The sequence below is a fragment of the Buteo buteo genome, chromosome 1, assembly GCF_964188355.1.
Source record: "Buteo buteo chromosome 1, bButBut1.hap1.1, whole genome shotgun sequence".
Classification (NCBI taxonomy): Eukaryota; Metazoa; Chordata; class Aves; order Accipitriformes; family Accipitridae; genus Buteo; species Buteo buteo.
The window spans coordinates 26,039,234-26,058,772 of NC_134171.1; the positions used below are offsets into that span (position 1 = coordinate 26,039,234).

Consider the following 19,539-nt stretch of genomic DNA (forward strand, 5'->3'; position numbering starts at 1 on the left):
ATAGTCTTAAAGGATAAATGAATCTCTTTTCTCATTTAAACTTCTCAGGGACCAAACCCAGAGGTTTCCCTTGGTCTGGTTTTGGTCATCTCAAAATGAACTCAACAGGTTTTCCCCATGAACTGCACCATTTAAAATTCACACTGGCCAGCCTTTTTGGTCATTGCATCAGATCATCACTCCCCATGCAGGTACCCCACACCTCTGGAGAGGGGTAGAGAAGCTGCTCTAGGAGTGGAATGAGGGGCAGAAAGAGCCATCAGTTAAATTCCTACTGCCTCCCTCCACAACCTTCCTTTCCAGCACATAGTACCATTTTCAAGACACAGTGAAACCCCCAACCTGTTCCTACTAGAAGCTAGTTACCTCAGTCTTAAGGACCCCAAAACAGATACACGCACTTTATCTGTACCCCAGCACCTCTGAAGACGAGGCATATAAACACATTGTCTTTTCCAACTGCATCTGAACACACAAGATAGCATCAAACACAAGGTAAATGATAATGTATTATGATAAAGTAAACAATAACGTAAATGATGAAGTATTATGGCCACTTACATACTGGAAACTTTGTGGAAGTGCCACTCTGAGGATATGAGCAATTGGCAACCCCAAACTCCCAATACTTGACCCAACCTCGAGTCTCAGTCCATAGATCTATGAGACTATTTCTCCATTATATTTCAAGTATTGGTCAACATCACAGAAGGTTCATTAATTCAGAAGATAAGTAGCAGTAAAATGATGAGGGACTCTGGCCCATTTTCCACTAGAAAATGTTATACCACCACAACTGTTCGAGGTGTGTACATCCTTCCACCACCCAAAGACACTGACTAGTTACCACTCACAGCAACCGTGGAATCACACTGAAGCATACTACAGGGGAACTCCTCTTGAATTCCATGTGCACTGTGGGAGCACGGAGAATTTTGGAACACTCCCTTCTCTGCACGATTTGAACAGCACACGAACTTATTATAAAAATGTTAAGCAGGCCATGTACAACTTCCATGGCTGCAGTTTAGTACCACTACTTTCCCAGGATTAGAGACAGTAGTACCGCACACCCCTGTTGAACTCAGAATTGTGCAAGCAGGTGCTTTGGGCAGTTTTCTGAATTTCTTAGGCATGCATAGATGCTTTCCTGAACATTAAGCTTCAGCCACTTGCTGCCAACTACCTTCTGCACTACCCCAGTATTTCCTGTGAACCTTTTTTCGAAACAATGTAACAAGTGACAGTGTGATTTCTATCATAGTGCAGAAATAGCACAACATCCCCATTAGATATTGCCACATGGCAAGATTAGTAACCAAGAAAAAACAGAGCTATCTCCCCAGATGACACAAACCGCTAAAGTCAGCAATAAGCTCTGCCTGAACTCTTGAAATCAAGCCCTTGGTTTTCTTAATGGAGCAATATAGCTAAGGTATTGTACTTTCAGACTACTTCTTCTATCTCTGTATTTAGTTTAAATGGTCTTACAAATCTGGTTCTACCAATTCCAGTTTTGTTTTTACTCTACATTCTGTCATCGCAAGTCTGAATTCCCCTCCAGAAACTGTACATGGAAATCAGTTTTTGCAGTTTGAGGTTCTGAAATTATGTGAAAGAACACTAGTCTTCTTTCTGTGAGAACAATGCTTTTGTTATTTCTTAATGCTATGATTTAAAACTACCACTTCATGGCTTTACCTGCTGGGTCCATGTTCCACCAGCATGAGGTTTCCAAACCATCAGACTTCCATCTGAATGTTCTGAGTCTGGTGAAGCAACATGTATACAGTGCTAACGTTATCTTGCATTACCCTGTGACAATCTGCTTCTCCAAAAGCCAAAGATCTTGAACAGGTTCATGCAATCACCATTTAGTTCTTAAAAAAAAAAAAGAGGCCAAGATATGAAATATGTTTTAATTTATTAAACATCTCATGGTGTTTGGGTTTTGTACCAGACTCTTCAAGCTGGTCCTTGCTGATATAATGTCTCATGGTCTTTTGTTCCAGGATCCAGACAACTGTAAATAAAGTTAAGAGCTTTTAGAAAGATTTTAGCACTGCAAATGTGAAATTGAAACTTTAAAGACATATGACAATTTATCTGATAGTTTTAATGCAAGACAGACATCAATAGCTCAAAGGGTTTGCTTAATTTTATTCAGACAAGATTACTTAAAGATGCCTTCAACCACAACAGCTCACGACTGTTTAACAAGCAGGTAACAGGTTGTTCTGTCTCTCAGGGAACTCAGAACAGCACTAAAAATAATTTTTTCAGTAGCTTGCAAGTATCTGGTACCTGGCTCGTGATAAAAAGAATTTTAGTTTATGAAACTCACTTTGCCTGCATGCTCCATCTCAAGTTTAGGTTCAGAAGGTACACAGCATTTATTTTATTTGCAGTCAGCCTGTCTCAGTCATCCTGCACAAATGTTCTGTACCATGTATGGAATCATACATAGCTGAAATGCATCAAATTCCTTTAGCAGTTAAAATTCTTACATTATCCCAAAATCCTTGTACTCAACCTCAGTAACAAATGTACATACACAGTGTAAATAGTTGCCATTGTTAAACTGACCTTTGTTTACAAGCATTTACACACAAACCACACAGAAGACCTTTATATATAAATTATGTGCTGACCACTTTTTTTAGTGAGGTCGGTGTCCAACCAGGAGGAACATTATTCTAAGAGCCTTCTCTGTAAAGAGCTGTGAACCAGTCTGTGATGCTAGGTCAGCTGGTTTTAAATTCTCAGCCACCATCATAACAAGCATTCACAGCATACAATACAGCACTTTAGAGTTAGCTATTTCTCCATACAGCAGCATAATACCAAGTTGATGAGAGATGGAAAGTTGCTGTCAAAAGACGTAGCAAAATTTAAGTTTTATGACACCTCTTATGATGCCTTTTACAAGCACAACTGCATCCCTGTGGGGAACCTGTTTAACCACAGCCTTCTTAAAGTAGATAAACCTTGTCAAGTCCCCAAATTGAGTAACCATCTCCACACTGAAAATGTACAATCTGTGTTAAGATGATACCAACCTATTAAGTTTTACTCATCTGCCTGCTGTACTGTTCCTTTCTCAGAGACATAGATACCGTCCAAGAATTTCCTGATATCCTTGTTCTTGACTGTAGTGGCTTGCTGGATCAAGGCAGCTGCAGGCAAAGCAAGACTATTAGCACAAAGCAAGAGGTCTGAACGAACTTGGAGCCTTTGTTTACTCTCCAATATTTCAACTAACAAATGAAACTGTCATCTGGAGAAAGGAATCACCAACTTGAAATCCTGCTGGTTCTAATAAAAACAGAACACATTTTGCTGAGCCTGCCTCGGCAGCCCAGGGCAGTGCCAGTTTATTACTGCACACTCGTACAACTGAAAAGCTGAAAAATTCGGTGCCAAGGCAGCCATCAAAAAAAAAAAAAAAAAAAAGGCAGGGGCTCTGTGGACTTGTAAAATGTCTCTAAGTTTAGAAAAAGCATAGGGAACTAAGAAAAGCAATTATGGTGACTAGAAGAAAAAAAATTCTGAGCTGTCGTTTACCTCAGGGTTTGACAACAACAACAGTTTGCTAAGCTTACACCTCCAGATGAAAGTGGCTGTATCATTGTATCTTCCCACACATCTACTTTCACAAACCTGAATTGGAGACCAATTCAATGTCATTCCCTTCAAGGATCAGCTCATCTTTCTGGGCTTGAGATACTGCACAGGAAACACCTACAGAAAGGAAAACACACAATCTACATTGTTGGTGAAGATGTTAAGCATACTAAAGAAACAGTATTTACGTTCTGTCCCAATTTACAGATCTATAAAGTACTATCTAGGCAATAATTAGCTTCCGTGACTTTGTTAAAAGAGTCCCCCAAATCCCTTCCAAGACTGTCCTCCCTCACGCAGTTTCAGCACTCAAAAATCAGTGCAAGTCATGATCTGGACTGAAAGCAACCAAGTGATAGTCCTACTTAAATGTTACAGCATTAATCACCAACACTGCTTACAGCCAGAGATTTTGCCAGCATGGCTTCGCCAGCTAGGTGGTGCCATTTTCCACATTCTTATGGTCATTAAAACAAAACTAAGTCATTAAAAAAACTCCTGCCCACTGACATGTCACACACCATGTTTATACTGGCAACACTGCGAGGACTCACAAGGAGTAAACACTAGGACATCCAAGAGTCTTAACAGGAAACTTTCAATTGCAAGGAGAATAACACAATCAAGTTTTTACAGTTTGATCTATTAGTCAATAGGTGTTAGCTTTTAAGCCAGCACTTTACTATCTTTGAAGTAAATGGTGACTTAAATCAAATACAATAATTGAACCCACCCTTAATATCCCACAGTAAATCAAAGTCAAAGCCACCCTTAACTCCACACTGTATCTACCAGTGGTTTTGGGCAAGTCTGAAGCTTTCACCTAAAGCTACCCCAAAACACCATCAGTCACACTAAATATCCTTACCCATACCTTCACCAGAAGTGGAATTATTAAAAAAAAAAAAAAAAGACATGGAAAGTCTTCCCTACAGTCCTAAGGTAACTGTGTTTATGACATGTTTTGTCTCCTCCTTTCAGAAGTTTAACAAGCTCCATCAGATGCCTACTCTGTTAGACATTTTGCTAAAACTCCCAAGTATGCAAGACGTAAAACCAACAGGTAAGATGATAATTCTGAAGTTTATTATACATGCTCCTAGACAATCAGGAAATTCAAAATACAACACCACTTCAAAGACCAAAAATATGATGTGGTGTGAAACTAGTTCATGTACAATGTTTAAAACAGAAACACAGATCTAAAATTAAGCACCTGCAGTTTACCAACTATGAACACTGTCAAGATCTCACAATGATGAAAGTAAACACTGGGCTCCTTCTAACTCATATTACAATAACCAGCTCTAAACTAGTTATTAGCTATTAGCTAACACTCATTACCAAAAGGAAACTACAAAAGCATTAATAAATCTAAACAGTGGCAAAGGTATCGTAAGACTACACAAACTCAGACAGGCAAATGCTGCTTCAACAATCACTTGCCATCTCCTGTTATCAATGGCAGTACCCAAAGAAAATAGTTTAGAAACCTTAGTTAGAAATAGTAAAGTACATCTCCAGATAGGCTCACCTGGCCTCATACGGACTCTGCGAATGTACTTCTCTCCCAAGAAGTTTCGGATTTCCACGAGTGAGCCATTATCCTGTATAACTACGTTGATTGGGAAGTGAGCGTACACTGACCTCATCTTGTAACGAAATCCCTAGGATAAAAGACATTAACAGATATTGAAAGCAGAATGCATCCAAAAGGTAAAACAGATGCGTAAAGCTTACTGGAGATATCTAAAACCAAAACATATTGAAAATAGTTTCTTAACAAGGGCAAGCCACTGAGACAAAGAGACATCCAGAGTTTATTGTTCATGCTTTCTTCCACCTGCACAATGTTTGACAGCACGTGCAAAAAAAAAAAAAAGAGACAGAAAGCTACACCTTGGATGCTTAGAAAAGCTCTCACTAAAAGAACAGACTGTCTATTGCTGTCAGTATGATGAGTGATCCTATTTCAAAATAAAACTCACCAGTGTAACACCCTTTATCATGTTCTGTACATGGCTGCAAATTGTGCGAACTGTTGCCAGCTCCTTTCTGTTACCCCACCACTTGTCAACACGTAGCTGTGTTAAAAGAAATAAATAAAAATAACATAGCTTTCAGCTACACTTCAAAACTAGAAACGTTTTTGTCACAAACTAACAGTAAGAATTTCAGTAAACTACTTGGAATCCCTCCTAACAAAAGCACGAAGGTATTTTGTTTCTTTGAAAGACTACTAAAGGCCCACCTAGAAGTCTTTTAAGTCCTAACCCTCAGACATACGAAAAATAATTTTTTTCTTCATATCTCATTACTAACAAATCTTCAGAGAAGCTGGGATAGATATTCTGACATCTTAAACTATAAGATGTTTTATGAAACGCTACACACTGAACAGGTTGTTCTAAAGTCAGTCTCCCAGGTACTATCTATAAACTTTTTAATGGAACACTGTGTGCGGGTACAGTGTTTTAATGAAACACTGAAAAAGTACCCAAAATCAGCCGCTCTTCCCCTTTTTTTTGGTGGTTTTTAAGACAGTACAAAAATATTATGCATTTATTTAGAATACATCTGCTTTCCTGATGCTAACTTGCCAATTCTGGAAATTAAACATAGAGATTTAGTTTTATCTAAATAAAACTAGCCAGTTCATAAAACACAGCATACAATGATCATACAATGATCAATCCCCTTCCCAGTAACTACCTGTCTGTAAGTACAAAAGAATATCAATCAACAAATTCACTCCAATGTATCAGAGAACTTCCAAGAATTCCAGTTCCAGAGTAGGTCCCAATGTTCCATGAGACCAGGCTCTTCCAGAAAACACAAAAACAAGCGAAAAATTAAATAACTTATCTGTGGCTAAAAGTTTTGGTTCAATCTCCTACACTATCAAGAAGTTTTAGAGCTAACTGTAAAGCTACCCTCCCTCTCTGGGCAGAGACATGATCTCCGCAGCGCTCACCTTCTTGTGTTTCTTTCCCAGGAGGGACAGCTCCACATTGATGTGGTTAAAATCCCTTCGCAAGGTTCCTCTGGGGCCCTTTACGATGACTGTCCGGCCCTTCAGTGAAACACTGACTGGAAATCAGAAGGCAGACGCACATTAACCGGCTGCGGGGTCAGCACTACAAAACGGCCTTTCGAATGCACACGCAGACATACCTTGCTCGGGGATGTCAACGGTCTGGTTGCTGAGAATGGTCTTCATCCTACGAAGGATAACCGAAAGAGGCTGCAAACCCTGAAGAGAAAGCCCTTTTTCTGCGCCCCCTCCGCTCCTCCCCCGCACAAACCCTGGAACGCGCAACTACCGAGCGCCCACCCGATGCCCCCCGCCTCCCCTCTGCCACCTCCGAGCCGCCGCGGCGCCGGGCTCCGCTTCCAACACCGATACAACCCGCCCCGGGCCCAGAGCAGCGGCGAGACGCGGCGGCCTCAGCGCTCAACTCCACAGCGGGGCCCAGCCCGGGCCTAAAACCGCCGGGGGAGGGGGGGGGGGGGGGGGGAAGGCGCCATCCCGGCGGCGTCCTTCCCGCAGGGCTGGGGACGGAACGCGGCGGCTGGGCCCGGCGCCGCCCCGGGAGACTGCCCGCGCCCCGGCGGGGCGCTCGGGGGGGCTGCCCGCCGTGGATGGCCCCGGATACCGCCGGCGGCCCGCGCCTCACCTCGCAGCAAGCAGAGCGGAAAGAGGGAGCGTTTGACGTCATCGCGTACTTGTAGCCGATCCGGCCACCCCCTGGCGTCATCGCGCCGAGGTAGCCGTCGACGAGGCGAGAGCAGCCGAGGCCCGATACGCTGTGAGCTGACGGGGGCGGCCAGGCGGGGCGGCCGAGCACTGAGAGGATCGATCGGGCCGGCCGCTCCGCAGGCGACGCCATGTCACTGCTGCCGCGGGGCCGCTACCGCGGGGCCGCCGCCACGGCCGCCCGGCGGCTACTGCTGGGGGGGGCCCAGGGACGGGTGAGTGGGCGCCGCCTCAGGGCGGTGTGCCGCAAGGTGGGGCGCCGGACAGCGGGCCGCGAAGCGTACCCTGGGGTGGGCGTTGCGTCCGGGCAGGTAGGGGGACCTCGGGACGGACCCCCGGTGAGGTGAGGTGAGGTGAGGTGAGGTGAGGGGGCGCGTCGCGTCGCGTCGCGGTGGCAGAAGACGATGCCGTCATCCGAGCTCGTCTCTTGATGGCCGGGGGCTGCCGTGACAGCGGTGGTCGGCGGCGGGCAGAGCCCTGGGTGGCCGCGGCGGTCCGGTGTCGGGACGTGAGGGAAGCCCGTGCCCGTGCCCCCGCAGGCACGCTCAGTGACAGAAAGGGGAGCCACGGACCCCACCGGCTTCCAGCCCCGCTTCCGAGAGCCCGACCCCTGCTACCGTATCTCCACCGAAATAACGACCGTCCGTTCACGGCTCGGCAGCGAGCCCTCGATCCGCTCAACGCCTTGCGTTCCAGCCCCGAAATCTCGAATTAATCCATGCAATGCTACTGATACGCAAAACCTGTATAACTTGGTTTGGTACGAAGGTATTTTGGGAGGGAGAGTGCTTTTTCTTTCACGTGGCTTCAGACGAAGAAGAGAATTGTATGTTTAACTCAAAGGCAATTGGGAAAATGCTTAGACAAAGTGTACATTAACCACTGAAAGGACAAGCAGTTGTTTAGCATATCATGCTAGTACATTTATAATTCAATAAAGTACAGCGTTGCTTCTTTTAGGTGTCTGGGAGCCACGTGTGTAACCAGTACAGGACATCAGGGTCTTCGCCGGAGGAAAAAAAAGAGTTTCTGCAAAACGGACCAGACTTACAAGACTTTGTATCTGGAGAGTTGTCAGACAAGAGCACGTGGGCTGAGTATAAAGGCAATTTAAAGCGTCAGAAAGGAGAAAGGTAACCGTGATTTTAAATAACTGCAGTTGCTTCCACGCACTATCTTGTGTGTTTAGTATTAACTACAAAGCGTATACAATGTATTTTTATTAAGTTCTGCCATACTGGTTTGCAAGTTTCATAATTTTTCAAGAAAGAACAAACGCTTACATTATTAACTTCAAATGCGTAACAAAACATGAAGACATGGTGGTGTTTTCTCACTTGAGTGCCTATGCCATGGCCTGTATTAAATTACAAATGTGCATCAGTAGGTGAGTATACCCTACTTGAGTGTTGAAAAACTATTGTTGATAGAATTAAAGAAAAAATGAAGTCTCAATTAAAAAATACTTAAAACTCCCATATTTCCAGTTATAAATTTGATCAGACTTTTGTGATAGCTGTGTAACATATGCTGCCATTAATTGTTGCAGTCTCCAGTGTGGCACTATTAAATCCCACTGGTGCACATGTTCCAATGACAACAAACTCCTATTCTTGAATGTTGGGATGAGGAAAAACATCGAAGAGAGAAGTCTGTTATGACCATGAATGGTGCTAATATTGGTTGCTGAGTTGCATCAGTTTTCAAGGAACCTTTCCTAGTTGGGATCTGTAACAAATTAAAGTGGATCGATGAAATTAACGGAAGCTTACCCTGTAAATAATTTATTAATTTTTATCTTTGCTTGATGTTATTCAGGCTGCGACTTCCTCCATGGCTGAAAACAAAGATTCCCATGGGAAAGAACTACAATAAACTAAAGAATACCTTGAGAAGTTTAAATCTTCATACGGTAAATCTAGTACCAACCAAGTTTTCCTGTAGAAATAAGGCATTTTTTAGAGATACAAAATTATTTCTCTGTGGAGGCCAGGTAGAAACCATGTCTTGTGTGATCTTCAATGCTGAAACCAAGCCCAATTTCACATTTTTCCTGCTGTGATTTTAAATACTAGGGTTTACTATTTGCATCACCAAAGAGATCAGAAGATGCTATGTGTGACTCTTTTTAATGGAAACACACATAATTTCAGAGTTACATACATGTTTTGCATGAAAAGAAATTCTAGAAATACACGTATTTCATTAAATATACCTTTCAGACAGTAAAAAGTAGTGGGGTATGCATGGAGAGCTTTTTTCTTTTTTTTTTTTTTTCCAGAGTAAGAACATGCTTTGATGCATCATAGGCTTTGTGAACTTTTTATCAGTTTTTAAATTTAAAATGTTAATGACAATCTGTGCTAATTAAAAAGGCAGTTATGTGGTTGAGGAGTTTTTTGGAGTTGTGAAGTAGAGGAAAAGAATGGTAATGGATGTCAGGAAACAATTCTTCCTATTTATTCTAATGACTTCTTACAGAACAACATGTAACTTCATTTCCTCATTTATCGCAGGAGGAATTTATGCTTTGTTTGTAGGCTAGTATTGAAACTCATCAATAATACAATAATAATTTTTAATAATAGTATGGAAAAAAGACAGGTACATTACTGTCTTTTACCTTTAGGTATGTGAAGAAGCACGTTGTCCCAACATTGGAGAATGCTGGGGAGGTGGTGAATATGCTACAGCTACAGCTACTATTATGGTAAGCCATTAACCATTTCTTAAGTATTCTATTAATGTTTGAGGTGTTTGTAGTGTACTGTTGAATCTCTACTGTAGTGGAGTGGGTTTATTACAAGTAATTTGAGTAAAGCACTGTCCTAGGTTTTTTGCTCAGTATTGGGATTTATCTGACCTAGGTCATGCAGCTTTTTCTCAGCTGAGCAATAGTGATGTGTACAATGTAAAGGTAGGAATGTCTTTCTTATTTCAGCTGATGGGTGACACATGCACTAGAGGTTGCAGATTTTGTTCAGTAAAGACAGCAAAAAATCCACCTCCACTGGATCCCAAGGAGCCTTACAACACAGCAAAGGCTATAGCTGAGTGGGGCTTGGATTATGTTGTATTGACGTCTGTGGACAGAGACGGTTAGTATGTTGTCTCTCATCTCTTCCAGTCTAAGCTCTCATAGGCATTACATGGCATAAACACAGACCTCGATAAATATTTATCACTCAGCGCAATTGTTGAGGATTGCTATTTTAAAGGAGTCGACAGTGCTGAAACTTTGGAAAGTTTCTACATATTCTTAGTATTTCTCTATGTCTGGTAAAACATAACAGAAGTTACACTGTTGTTAAACATCAAGAATATTACAATACTAAATATTTTATAACTCATTTTTTGCAAAATACATACGTATACACCATATTCTATTACTTGATTAGCAAAAAAATCCACCCCACAAACATTCATGTACAATACCATTACAGAACTTCCTTCCAAAAACTAAACCTGGAATATATTATACTTAACAAAACTGAAAGTTGCCTTTTTCTAAGGTTGTAGTAGCTCCTTTGTGGTGACACCACATATGTGGGGGAAACCGTTGTAAAGGCTTTTCAGTATGGTGGAAAGTCCAGTGGCTTACAATAAAAGAGAAATAATATATATATTTTAATTTTTGTAGAACTGTTTCTCAGACCAAAACCATAAATAGATGAATTCTGTGCTCAGGCTCACAGTGAACCTAGAGATGGGTAAATTCGGAGTAAACATTTGAAGTCTGCCCTAGATGATCACAGTTAGGCTTTGTGCAGAAGAAAGCTTGGCAGAATATCTGTTGCAAAACTTTGGCATAAGCAGTTAAGATAAGTCTGGGGTTTGACTGCTTTATTATTTTGCATTTAAATTTGAATCTGTAGGTTTTTTGTGGCTTTGCTAATAAGTAAATAAATTTCTTGAACAGAAAGGTTAACTGAGTAATTGAAATGCTTCTAGATATGCCTGACGGTGGAGCAGAACACTTTGCAAAGACAGTCTCTCATCTGAAAGAAAGGTATATTGTTAATGTGTCACTATTATTATTAAAACTTTAGAATGTGGTACTGCATATAGGTCAACACTACCTTTAGCTGGATTATTCCAGGCTTGCAAATACAAAAGTCTGCCTTCAGCCTATCTGTCCCCATTGGGGTTTTTTGTGTTTTTCATCTTTCTCATGTAATGGCCCTAAAATGTTTTGAATTTGGATGCATTTCCAGTTTAGCCCAGGCTTATTTAAAGCTAAGCACTGTATTATTTCTTTGAACAGGCAGCTGGTTTACCAGGAAATGAGTACATACTTTTGAGGTATGCTCATTCTCAAAGCTTGGGGCTCAAACACAGGGGATTTCGGTAACAGTGTCACCACATGACAGAAGAAGTCGGGTTTCTCTTTCAGCAGCGATCAGATTGCTTTGTGCGTTCCCACCATGGCTGTTTCTAAGTCCGTGATTGTACCTTCCTGCTTTCCCTAGCTGTGCCGCCTTCACTCTACATTGGCGCCCTGTACGCCATTTGATAGCATACTTGTCTACCTGCAGATTTAATCCGTATAACCTCATTTAAGTGCTTATCCAGTGTATCTTGGCACTTGAAAGGTTCCCGCAGTTTTCCCAGCCTGCCTTTCTGAGCTGAAGTCTGGCCCCTGGACACCAAGATTAGAGTCCAGGGCAATAATGCAGAGTCTTCTCATCCCAGTAGGCAGGATTACAGCTCCTCTGTAGTTTGGAGCTATGATATGAAACTCACGTTAAGTTAACATGCAATGACGACACCTGAAAAATCACGCATAAACGGTGATTGTTCAAGAGGCGGTTGGAATCGCTTTTAGATTTATTATTTGGCTTTTGTTCTGTTCCAGCTCGCCTCAGTAAAATTGGGAGTTAAACACATGAGGTTTTGTTTGAATCATAATACGAGTATTTGCAGAAATCTGTTGGTTTAGAAGCGTATGCTGAATTAACTCTGCTTATCAGGTCGTTGTTGGTTTAGTGCTGTTCGGTTTTTTTGCTGTATTGAGTTTTTTTAGCCACAGGGACACAAGTCCCATAGGTGTGTTCATTTTGTCTCTCCCTTTCAGGAATTCGAAAATCCTGGTAGAATGCTTGACGCCGGATTTTCGAGGGGACCTTAAAGCTGTGGAGAAAGTCGCGTTGTCGGGACTGGATGTGTATGCCCACAACGTGGAGACGGTGCCGGAACTGCAGAGGTAAGCGACACCGGTACGTGGAAAGGGAAGAAAGGACAAAGGGACAAGGGGGTTTGGGACAGGACGTGGTGTGAAAGGGAGAGCCGGCGCCATGGAGCTGCACCGAAGCTCTCGCTGCCGTTCCCGGACGGGGAGAGCCGGACCGGGCCGGGCCGGGCGGCGCAGGGGGAAATGGCGCGGGGGGCGCCGCCGGCCGGGCCCGCTCCCAGCCTGCCTCGCGCGCCGCCGCCGCCGCCCTGCCCGCCGCCCGCCGGCAGAGGGCGCCCGCGCCGCGCCGCGCCCGGGCCCCCGGGGCGGCCCTGGGGCGGTGTCGCCTGCCCGGGCCGCCTCCGCGCTGGGCCGGGGCGGCCCCGCCCCCGCCGTGGGGTGGGGCCGGAGGCGGGCGGGGGGCGCGGGGGCCAGGGCGGCCGCAGGCGGGGCGGGGGCGCTTCCCGTGGCGTGGGGTGGGGGGCGTTGGGCCGGTGTCCGACTAGGCAGCCAACACCGCCAGGTTGCCGTTTTCGCTGTGCAGAAACTAGCAGGACGCGCCTTTCTTGGCATCTCTAACTTCCGTGCGCCCTTTCGCGCGTGTTTTTTTCCCCCTTCTGCTGAAAATACGAAAAGGAAGGTCCGTGATCCCCGAGCCAACTTTGAGCAGTCCGTACGAGTGCTGAAGCACGCTAAAGAGGTCCAGCCCGGCGTCATTTCTAAAACCTCCATTATGTTGGGGCTAGGCGAGACTGACGAACAAGTGTATTCCACAATGAAATGTAAGTTGGTGTTGAAATACGTGCCAGAATTCACAGCTGTGAATTTTACTGCGTTGCAAAACAGTTGCAAGCACCTTTGCCTCTACGTGCAAATCAGTTTGCTGGTGCGGGAATGTTTTCTAAGCTTTGTGGAAAAAAGACCAGTTTGGTTAAAAAGGATTGAACTTCTGAAATACTTGGCTTCATATGGCTTTCAGGTTCAATTTGACAGGTAGATCCAGCTCATGTTGAGTTCAGTGGAAATTATGACTTTCTTTGAGTGACTACATTAACATTCTTATCTTTGCTGTACTTAAATAATGGGCTTGCAACATAGTTGCCTTGTTGTGCATTCCTTTTTAGAAATAGCAGACCTAAGTGTTTAAAATAATTTATTTCAGCTTACCTAGGTGCAAGAAAAGTTACTATCCTCAGAGGGGTAGCATGTTCTTACATTTTCATGTAAATGTATTTTTAAGAGGAGAAAATTTCACAGTGGCAAGTGAATGCAGTTTGCTTGTAGGAAGAAATTGATAAATCCTATGGCATTTCTCCCATATTCTGAAAGAATGTCTACCTGGTACTTTATTTTGTGTACAACAACCCATATATTAGAATGCAGTGATATTATCTAGTTTTTCTGTAGCTGTCCCACAAACTGGGCCATAAAATTACAGTTCCTGATTTCCCCATTCTTCCTGCCTAGCATTTCCTAGCCACAAGAGTATGAAAGTTCAGATTTGGTGGTATTTGTTTTCAGGCCACTTTCGTGGATGTATTCGGAGACAAAGTGTTACCCACTGCATTCATTCAGTTACTCTAATTTTGTTTTCCTTTCCTCCTGTGGGTACAAGTTAAAGAACAGGTAAATGTGCTGGTATTGAACCAGTTTCTTTACAGAACTGTATTAGTCTAAACTGATAGTCCAGGGTAACAGTGAGTGTGATGATGTAACCAAAACGCAGTCTTTTCTTTCTATTTGACCTGGGGGCAACCAGCCCAAGTAGCCAGATAATACATGGAGATATTAAGCCGATTCCTTAGCCATCCCTTTGTTTGGAACATGCCACTAGCTGCGGTGAACATAATTCTTCAGGCTAGCTGACTGTCAGGTGTCTGGATTTCCCTCTGTAAGCAGACTACCTGAATTCATTTGCTGTATACTGATTCTAGTATATACTCAAATTTCAGCATACAAAGTCGATGAGATTCTGCAGGCATCAAAACAAACATACCTCCTTCAGTGTGTAAAACTGGCAAAAGATGTTGGCAATTTCCCTTGGGTTTATAGCTCTTTAGAACTGCCCGCATCTTTTCAGCATGAAGACGCTTGAAACGGTGGAGAAGTGCCAAGTATATGTGCACGCATCCATTTTTTGTCAAATGAAGGCTCTGACCTAAAGCCACAATGAAAAGCTGTGAGACAAAAAAGACAAGAGCATGTCATCTCTGCAGTGAGACACGTGACTGCAGCGAGTACAGCGCAGTGGTATTCTCTCCAGCTTTAAACTAGATAGCTCAGGTCTTGCAGCAGCTTGGAGCTCAGAATGAGGTATGAGGCTACTCTCATGGAGGTTGCAAGTTTCCTTTGCTGGAGAGCAGAATGTAACCCCCTTGGGGTGCTGTGGAGTGACCTTTGCTCAGACTTGGAAGGAGGGTGTTTTCTAATTGCTGACAATCCCTTGTGATCCCTCTGCCACTAACAGGGAATTTTCTTTTTACAGTATTGCGGGAAGCAGATGTAGATTGTTTGACCCTAGGACAGTACATGCAACCGACAAAACGTCACCTAAAGGTAAAAATGCCTTTAATTTATAGGCAGTCCTATGGTCTGTACCTTGCACAGTCAAGTTCCCTCTTTCAAATTGATACTTGATATGCATATTTACCTTAACTGCAGATGTTGGGAAAAATTTCCTTCCTTGTTTAACTTGATCTTTATCTGTTATGGACTCTTCACTAAAAATGATGTCAGCCATTTAATCCCTTCCATATTCTGCAGACTCCCATTGCTACTTGTTGCTATTAGCTGGGGAGACAGCTGGAGCTGAGGCATGATTCTGGAAAACAAGCGTCTCACTGTGTATCTATCTCAAACATAATGGCTCAGGCCAGCTCCCTTTCACTCTCTCATAGGGTCTCCCTTAATGGTGCCACTTTAGCTGAGGAAATGACCATTTTCTCCTTCTCTAATCTGTCCAGAGCTTGAATCTTTGTTCTGTTACTATCTTTCACTGAAATAACTGTTAGTGAAGAGATTTGTAGGACTATTGGGGTTTTTTTATATAGTAACATGGAGGAAAAAAAATGTTTGCTCGAAAGGCCCTTTCAAAAACAGTCAAGAAGATGATAAAGCAACAACTAGAAATTAAATTCTAAACTTTTCAGCTAAATCTGAAAAGCAAATAAAATGTATTCTTTTGGTAGAAAGCAGAGAGAAAATTCAGTTTGTGACTTGACTGTGGAAAGTTTTGGAGTGTAAAATTTTGAACTTGCCATATAACTGTGTTTCATGTCACTGCATGCTAGCTATAGCCATTTCCTTTGCATTAATACCTGATCAAAATTAATTCTTTTCACTCAGGTTGAGGAGTACATAACTCCTGAAAAATTTAAGTACTGGGAAAAAGTAGGAAATGATCTTGGATTCCATTACACTGCTAGTGGGCCTTTAGTGCGCTCCTCCTATAAAGCAGGTAAACTACTGAAAAGTAGATTCTTCAGCACATAACATTATATAAAGTTAAAATGGTGAAGTAATAAGCAACAAAGCTCACCTTGGCTCAAGGACACCTCATATAGTCATTTTTTTATTTTTTTTTAATTTACACTTACTACCTTCTATAGGTCATGTAAAGGCATCAGTATGACAGTAATTGGTATTTGTACAGTTGCTGTGCTGCTTAAGCTAATTTTTTGTACCAAACCTAGTTTGTACTCTACTTAATACATGGGGCAGGATAAAGGGTACCCAATTTGCAAGATTTCCTTTACATTCCACCTCTTGGATGCTTCGGGGTTTAATGGGGCCCTTTGTGATGCAGTTTTGTTGTTTTAGGCAGAATTTATTTACAGTGCCTTAGAAATAATTAGACACATTTATGGCAGTGCTTTTTCTGACAAAGCACTGAGTATTAAGTAGCAGCTGATATTAATGGAACTGTGGTGTAGATCCAACATCCTGCTTTTTCCTAAAGAGAGGGCAGAGAAGACTCATCTGGGGCACCTTGCTTCTTGGACTGTTTTATTGCCAGCTCAAATGAGATTTATAGCAGGTTTCACTGTAAGTTGCTGATAACTTTATGAAATAGGAATTAATTTTTAATTAAATCAATTCACTTTTGCCTGTTGGAAAGTACAAAGAACCAGAGCTATTTGATAAAATTGGGCCTGAGAAAGATCAGGATTTGGGGAGTGAAGGGGTTGTGTGTTGGGTTATGGGTTTTGGTTTGGGGTTTTTTTTTACGTCCCTGCTGTATGTATGTATGCTGAAAGTACTGTTGTATAGAACTGAATTACTATAAAGTACTGGTAAGGACAATTGTATTGTAGAATAGAATACTTGCATTAAGTAAGGATTTGTATTGTTTTGCTTTACTTCACTGAAATACCTACAAATCATTTTGGTGCTTTTTTGCCTTTTAATTAGGTGAATTCTTCTTGAAGAACTTAGTAGAAAAAAGAAAGACAAAAGCCATCTGAAAATGAGTGAACCTATTTAAAGCAGCCAGTTTTAAGGATCCTTTTTTCAGCGCATAATTATACTCAGTTCCAGAAATGCAGAAGACCAGATGGTGGATGTATGAATAAACTTACTATCTTTCCAGAACACTTTTCTCTCACCAAAACACTTCACATTATTTTACCTCATTTCTTCTGGCAAGGCTACAACTACATAGTACTTCTGGTGTTCAGCAAGAAGCCAGGAGATAGAACTGATTTGGAAGAGTGATGGAACTGAGGTGGAAGAAATGTAAGCTAAAAAAAAAACCAAACCAAAATTTTGACAGATTTAAGTAAACAGGTTTGATACTACCATCAGTGTCGCTGCAGTTAATACTTGTGAAGATGCTAACAGTTAATAATAAATTTGAAAGGTACTGATATTTTGATGTATCTTACCATTATGTAACACAAGCTTGCAGGGGCAAAGGACCAGATTAGGGCTATCTTGAACTATACCAGAGTAAGTGCTGGTAATACTCCTTCAAGAGATGGCATCTCTTACCTGCAGATTAAGAAAATGAGCTGTACCATTCTGATGATAGCTAATGCTTTTCAGGTGCTTGCATGTCTCTAAGTGTGAGCCTTGGTAAACACAAGGTATCAAGTTGAAGAAAACAAGAGCGCTTTGTGACAAGACAATTAACCTTGTGTAGCTACCATATAATTTAAACCATATGGAAAATCAGAGTTGCCGTAACAGCATAAATAGAGCCACCCCTCGTTTGGGTATGTGACTGTAACAAACCCCACTGAGTTGCACAGGTGCTTCTTTGGTATTGGGTATGCAGAAGTGCTGCTATTCTGTACTGTGCTTCTACTCCATAGGTATTGTCTTATTAAAGGGGAGTTAAAACCCCAATCTAAGGGTGTGGTGGTTGTGTTTAATCGGTCTAGTTACATGCCCCCTTGAGACCTGGTCTGGCTGTTAAATCTGAATGTAAAGAAGTGAATTGCATTGTAGATGAAATGTGAAATGCATTACATATTGTACTAAGCTCAAGCAGAAATGAAAACATGGCTTATGGTATACTAGCAGCTATAAATTCTCTTTACAATCATGATTGATAGTTCAAAATGCACCTCTCCCTAATAATTCTCAATTGTCTGCTACGGACATTAGATAACATATTTGAACTGGCTTCAGCTATACCTTCATGAGGTTATTTGGGAAACGTGCCAGGAACTTGTTATCTAGTCCCATCACCGAGCAGGTAATCCTATGGCTGGCTATAGTACTTTTACTAAACTACTGTAATCTATATGAACGAGAATGGACCCTCCACCCACCCCCAACTCAGCAGGATGGTAGAAGGAAGACAGCTAATTAGCAAGTTAATATATAGGAGAAACTTGATATTGTCATGAACAACAAAAATCAGATTATACCACTGAGGGCAGTGATGCACAACTGACACTTCACAAAATGAAGTATGAAGTATAGCAGTATTAAAGCATTATGAAGACAAATAGCCTTAAGCTAGAAGGAATGTACTAATTAAGCAGCATAATGGAAGTGTAAATTAGGGGAAGAGAAGCCTGAGCCATGAGGAACAGAGGGGAAGAACAGAGAAACGGAAGTCATAATAGCTGTACTTTGTAAAAGCAGAGAGAAAGGCAAGGCTTTTTTTTTTTTTATTAAAAAAATATTAATAATGAATTTTAAAATTTAAATGGGGAAAAAAAAAAAAGTCTGACCACTAGTCTTGGAAAGACCAGGCATACTTTGAGCCAAAAATGCCTTGCTTCAGCTGGGGTACATTGAATACCAGAGCAGTGGAAGGTTATCAGCTGTGGTAAGGAAATCCAATACTCCCCAGCAGCAGGCAGGGAGGGGTGCAACATTAACTCCAGGATACCCACACATTTACCAGCTGCCAGCCTTTATTAGAGGTCCTACTATAAATAATGGTTTTGACTTAGCCTACAGAGCAGATTTAACAGAATATTACTGTAGCTTTTGCCAAGTTACTGCTCTTTCAGCATACCAACACCAGAAATATGGAAAAAGGAATTGAGCCATACAGCTATTATCAAACTGGAACAAGAGGACATTGCACAGTAATTATCCATTACTTCTTTACAGTGGGAGAAATAATGCTTCTGGAAACACAGTCCAATGTTATTTCATGTTAGAATTATCTTATGAATTGCTGCTGGGTGGTTTGGAAGATGATGTCATGCTTTTACACAACTGTCTGCCAGCTGGTACCAAGTTTCAGAAGCTACATAAGCTGTTTTCTAACTGCGTGTTTTGCTGTGGTTTCTAATGAAAGCAGTCAATTTTTGACTTCATAGCTTGGAGGGGTGTTTCGTTTTTAAGGGTTTTTGAGGATAAATCCTAAAGTTCTTCTCCTAGTTAGGAAATCCTGCTTTTACAACCCTCTTCCTTCCCTCTTGCCCATTCACTTTTTCCATATCTATATGTTAAAGCACCAGACTCACAGAACTCCAGGTTATAAATTCAGTCATGAAACCTGTGCTATCTCAATTTTGCTTCCAAT

General features: G+C 42.0%; 2 protein-coding genes across 2 annotated transcripts; one reads left to right on the top strand and one right to left on the bottom strand.

Annotated features, from left to right (window-relative positions):
* Positions 1-1,907: 1,907 nt before the first annotated feature.
* RPL9 (ribosomal protein L9) lies at positions 1,908-7,381 on the bottom strand. Its single transcript, XM_075024617.1, has 8 exons — positions 7,302-7,381; positions 6,799-6,845; positions 6,599-6,714; positions 5,613-5,708; positions 5,159-5,291; positions 3,661-3,741; positions 3,060-3,176; positions 1,908-2,023 (listed from the first exon to the last, which is right to left on the bottom strand). The coding sequence occupies exons 2-7, from the start codon at positions 6,842-6,844 to the stop codon at positions 3,070-3,072; spliced, it is 579 nt and encodes a 192-aa protein (XP_074880718.1). The 5' UTR covers position 6,845; positions 7,302-7,381; the 3' UTR covers positions 1,908-2,023; positions 3,060-3,069.
* Positions 7,382-7,484: 103 nt separating this feature from the next.
* Positions 7,485-17,418, top strand: LIAS (lipoic acid synthetase). Its single transcript, XM_075024653.1, has 11 exons — positions 7,485-7,596; positions 8,342-8,514; positions 9,200-9,293; positions 10,011-10,091; positions 10,323-10,479; positions 11,333-11,390; positions 12,456-12,584; positions 13,188-13,333; positions 15,037-15,107; positions 15,897-16,008; positions 16,962-17,418. Exons 1-11 carry the CDS (start codon positions 7,513-7,515, stop codon positions 17,012-17,014), a joined length of 1,158 nt encoding a protein of 385 aa, XP_074880754.1. The 5' UTR covers positions 7,485-7,512; the 3' UTR covers positions 17,015-17,418.
* The last annotated feature ends 2,121 nt before the right edge of the window (positions 17,419-19,539 follow it).

Coding starts and splice junctions, on each gene's coding strand:
- LIAS (XM_075024653.1), top strand. CDS start 7,513: ATGTCACTGCTGCCGCGGGGCCGCTACCGCGGGGCCGCCGCCACGGCC. Junction 8,515..9,199: donor AAGCGTCAGAAAGGAGAAAG/GTAACCGTGATT, acceptor GATGTTATTCAG/GCTGCGACTTCCTCCATGGC. Junction 13,334..15,036: donor AGTGTATTCCACAATGAAAT/GTAAGTTGGTGT, acceptor TTCTTTTTACAG/TATTGCGGGAAGCAGATGTA.
- RPL9 (XM_075024617.1), bottom strand. CDS start 6,844: ATGAAGACCATTCTCAGCAACCAGACCGTTGACATCCCCGAGCAAG. Junction 6,715..6,798: donor CGTTGACATCCCCGAGCAAG/GTATGTCTGCGT, acceptor TCTGATTTCCAG/TCAGTGTTTCACTGAAGGGC. Junction 3,742..5,158: donor CAGAGTCCGTATGAGGCCAG/GTGAGCCTATCT, acceptor TCCTTTCTGTAG/GTGTTTCCTGTGCAGTATCT.